Genomic DNA, 4,389 nt, shown 5'->3' with positions numbered 1-4,389 from the left:
AAAAATATAATTTTGAATATATTCCTTATTTCGGCAGTCCAAATACCCAAAAATTGCAGGCATTTTCATTCCTGTAAACTCACATACTCGTATTGAATATTACCAAACCGTGCTTTTACTGTTACTGTTTATTGTGCAGATTGAGTAAAATGATAATAACTCAAAAATAAATTGAACAATAAACAGAAATAGCGTGACTCTATTTGTTTCCTCACATCGTTTCTTCAATACAAAAGATATCGTTTTGTGTTTTCAATTATTTTTAGGTTCAGTGACATGCGCCATTATATAATCATTCGCTTAATATAGTCGAAACATAACAATCAAAAAATTACATTATTTTGGTGCATTGTTGTTTTCGGTTTTAACGAAATATCGTCTTAAAATTAGAAAACTGAATTCGATAATTGCATCAAAATAAGTAAAGTCAAGATGGTAAGTGAAATCTTTTATTTAATTTGTATAATACATTATGAATTTTACAAACTGTTTTATTGAAAATTCACGAAATAACACAAACTATCAATTTCAATTTTATATCGAAGATACAGTACATATTATTAATATTTTTATCATATTATTAAAATATATAACAATAATTTATAATAATGTGAATAATTTTAATCTAAGTTTTTTACTAATTATTTATATTTATTCAACGAATTGTTTTAATAGGACAGAAAGCATCAATGCCCGACATGCGGAAAAGAATTACGACATAAATATAATTTGCAAAGACACATGCGAATTCAAACGAGTGAAAAGCCGTATAAATGCAATTTGTGCGGAAAAAGCTTTTCGGATTACAGCAATTTGAATCGTCATTTGAAAGTGCATTCAAATAAAAAGCCGTTCAAGTGCAATTACGATGACTGTAAAAAAAGCTTCAAAAGTAAATCCGAGTTAAAGCAACACACGTACGCATTGCATTCTGATGAAATTTTATCTGAAGTAAATATTACCACAAGTTCCAATATTTTCATTTTCGTTTTTATTTTTCAATTATCAAAGCGATAAAAGTTAAAAAATAAACAGACACAATATAAGTATATATGACAATATTTTAATTAATATTTTAAACAATACTCGATGCAACTGTGTTAATTCACGTGAACAAATATTAAAATAATAATAGTAATAAGCAACTGTAAACATCATTTTTGTTCTTTTGGCCTGGAAATTTTCGCTGTTTTTTTATTGGTTTCGACGATCGTTCAAATATTTTACATTGATTATGTTTCTTTGTATTTTTTAAGAAAACCCGTACTTTGTATTTAACCTTTGCCAATTAATCACTCATAAACATTTATAAAATCGGATAGACGTTATCCGTACTAAATTCATCAGTGTAATTAATATCCTACGATAAATGTAAAGTATATAAAATTTTAATTACAACAGTGCTAAATTATTAAGCGAATCATTCTTCACAATTATTACTCTTATAATTGATATTCATATTGATAAAAACAAGATACATCTTCGTGTTGTTATTTTCTAATTTATTACTTGCATTTTATAAAGTAAAAACACCAGAAATGCTTTTTTTATTTTTCACCGTATATGTTGTTATTTTTTTAAGATTGAATTCAGATTACAATCGAAAATTTTTTTTAAACACAGTTGTTCAATGTGCGTAATTGTTAGTGTCAATAATAAGATCTTATAACTCCAACATCATCACAATGAAATATAATGTGGAAATAATTTGAAAACTATTTTACGAATAATTGTGATAAACTTCTTGCCTTTAGAAAGCTACTTTTTATGTTTTTATATACTGTTAACAATTAAATTAAAATTTTTAAAATAATTAGATTCCACCGAACGACCCGAAGATAATGAGTCGTATTTGTAAAATCTGCAAAAAAGTTTGTCAGTCTCCCGCTGCTTTAAAGACTCACATGAGAACTCACACCGGAAAGTCGCCATTTTCGTGTAATTTTTGCAATGCCACTTTCAATACCAAAAGTATTTTAAACAGGCACATCAGAAGTATCCATCTAAAAGAGAAAACTCCATATTGCACCGAAGTAAGTGTATAAATAGGTTAATTAATGATTAAAAATTCAACACACAATCGAATATTAAAATGAAAAAAATTATAATAATAACTTCACTTATTTAACGAGCACGCATTGTATCAATATTCATTTATCGCATATATTGTACATATGTGTATTTGTTTTATTCGATACTCCGAGAAAAGATTTTTTTTAATTAACAGGAAAATTCCTGTATTAAAAATATACAACGATTCCGAATTATTCGTCTAATATCAGCCATTAATACGTGCACACTAAACACTTTTTGTATAAGCTATGAGTCGAACGATAAGCAGCCGGAAAAAAACGTCATTTTATGTATCCAGGATGAGACATTAGAATTAACTCTTTAAACTACAAGCTTTTATATACAATTCTACTTCAGGAAATCGACATTTTCATGTATGAACTTCATTTTCACTCATTAAAATTGAATGACAATTTACGGACATCGAATTTCGTTCGTTTTTCTATTGAATAATTATGAAGAAATATACACTCAAATACAAATTCAACTATATAAGTATAGGGAAATTTACTTTGATGAAAGTCTTTGTTCCGTGGAGTTACACAAATATTTATCGAATAATTAAAAAACGATGACTTCTTTATTTTCACAGAAATTGACAACTGCTGTATTTCACTCGTGATTATATTGTTTTATTTTAGGATGTTGTTCTCTGACATAATTTGCATTTATAACATTACTTTACCGAAAAGCATTTATATTTGTTTACCGATTATTTTGAGGGTTACTAACTACTCATAGTTTGTTAAAATTGTGAATTTTCAAATTTTATTAACATTGTAGAATATTTCATTTTAATTTGCTTAAAAACGTTGTTAACTCTTTTAGCATTACAAATATATCACTCTATATACATATTTTTCGCAATTTCCATTATAGTAAATGGTGTACAGTTATGTTATTTATGTTATTTACTTTCAGAAAAGAACAAAAGACGTTCAAAGAGAGCAGAGAAAATCATTTGGACAACCATCAACAAGTTTTCAAAGACCAGAGTCAATTGAATTTGAAGAAATTCCATCAGATCAGAATCTTTTTACTTTAAAAGAATTCCTTGAAACCGTTAATGTCAATTTAGGAATTGTCCAACAAAATTTACATAATTCAGTATATAATTCTGAAATTACATAATTTTATGCAATCCACATATTAGCAAATGATGTACGGTTATGATATTTATGTTATTTACTGTACTTTCAGGAAAGAACACAAGACGTTCAACGAGAGCAGAGAGAATCGTTTGAACAATCATCGACAAGTTTTCAAAGACCACAGTCAATTGAATCTGAAGATATTTCATCAGAGGAGAATCTTTTTACTTTACAAGAATGTGAAGAATTTCTTGAAAATGTTAACGTGAATTTAGAAATTATCAAATTGGAAGGCTGGCTCCTCACAAGTGACATTTTTCCCAGAAATGGACGTTGAAGAAATTAAATTGCAATGTCCGTTCTGTCGTGAACAATTTTTAGACGACGATTCGCTTAAAGAACACGAAAGAAACTTTCATCCGTCTGACTAATTAATTGTGGACAACTAATTTTCAAAATATAATAAAATCATAAGGTACCAAAGTGACAAGATTCCAAAGATTATGTAGATAAATGTAATTTAATTAGATGCATAAGGAAAAAAAATTAAAAAACCAAACATGCACCTTAGAATGACACGATGTTTGTCATGTTTGAATAAGCAGTAAAAATTACTAAAATTGTATACAGTATCTTATCTCAAAAATATTTTTGGTGTTTCCCTACATGTAGCCTAATTTTAACACTAAGTCGAAGCAGATTATTCGTAGTTTTCTTATATTTGTTATATAGTACTGATATTAATGAAACAAAATTACATTTTTGAGTCATTTTATTATTATTTGTTTATATTTATAACAAACTTTGTTACAATAAAAAAAGACAGGAAATTTTATAATATTTATGAAACCTTTACAGAATATTTTAAAAATTACGGAAATGTTTTAACAGTGATATAGTCACAATTATCTATCAATCTTAGAAAAATTCATTTGAGAACGAATTGTCTGTAAAAGAAATAAATGTATTGAAATTTACCAAAAACTTTTATCTTCAATTACGTTTAGAAAGATTCTCTAATATGCTGAAATTGTTTTTGTGAAATTTAAAATTTTTTAAAAATTTAAAATAAAATATTTTTATAAAATTAATCTTAAGTACTTTTTTAGTATTAAGGAAATTAATTTCACAGGAATCGCAAGAAAAAAAAACAAAAAAAAACGAATAAGTAAAAGACTCACTGCAAATTGTTGAGAGAAGGAAGATCGACCAGAAGATTGGAAAT

The 4,389-nt window shown here is 26.7% G+C and overlaps 1 protein-coding gene across 1 annotated transcript; it reads left to right on the top strand.

The window, feature by feature from the left end:
• Positions 1–312: 312 nt before the first annotated feature.
• On the top strand, positions 313–3,501 carry LOC111615299 (zinc finger protein 761-like). Its single transcript, XM_023356720.1, has 5 exons — positions 313–435; positions 676–951; positions 1,818–2,033; positions 2,995–3,180; positions 3,274–3,501. The coding sequence occupies exons 1-5, from the start codon at positions 433–435 to the stop codon at positions 3,499–3,501; spliced, it is 909 nt and encodes a 302-aa protein (XP_023212488.1). The 5' UTR covers positions 313–432.
• Positions 3,502–4,389: the final 888 nt, after the last annotated feature.

The sequence above is a fragment of the Centruroides sculpturatus genome, unplaced genomic scaffold (genome assembly GCF_000671375.1).
Source record: "Centruroides sculpturatus isolate CEXI.00-Female unplaced genomic scaffold, Cexi_2.0 scaffold2360, whole genome shotgun sequence".
Lineage (NCBI taxonomy): Eukaryota > Metazoa > Arthropoda > Arachnida > Scorpiones > Buthidae > Centruroides > Centruroides sculpturatus.
The sequence above is the reverse complement of the archived record's forward strand: the minus strand, read 5'-3'. Positions and strand labels throughout refer to the sequence as shown.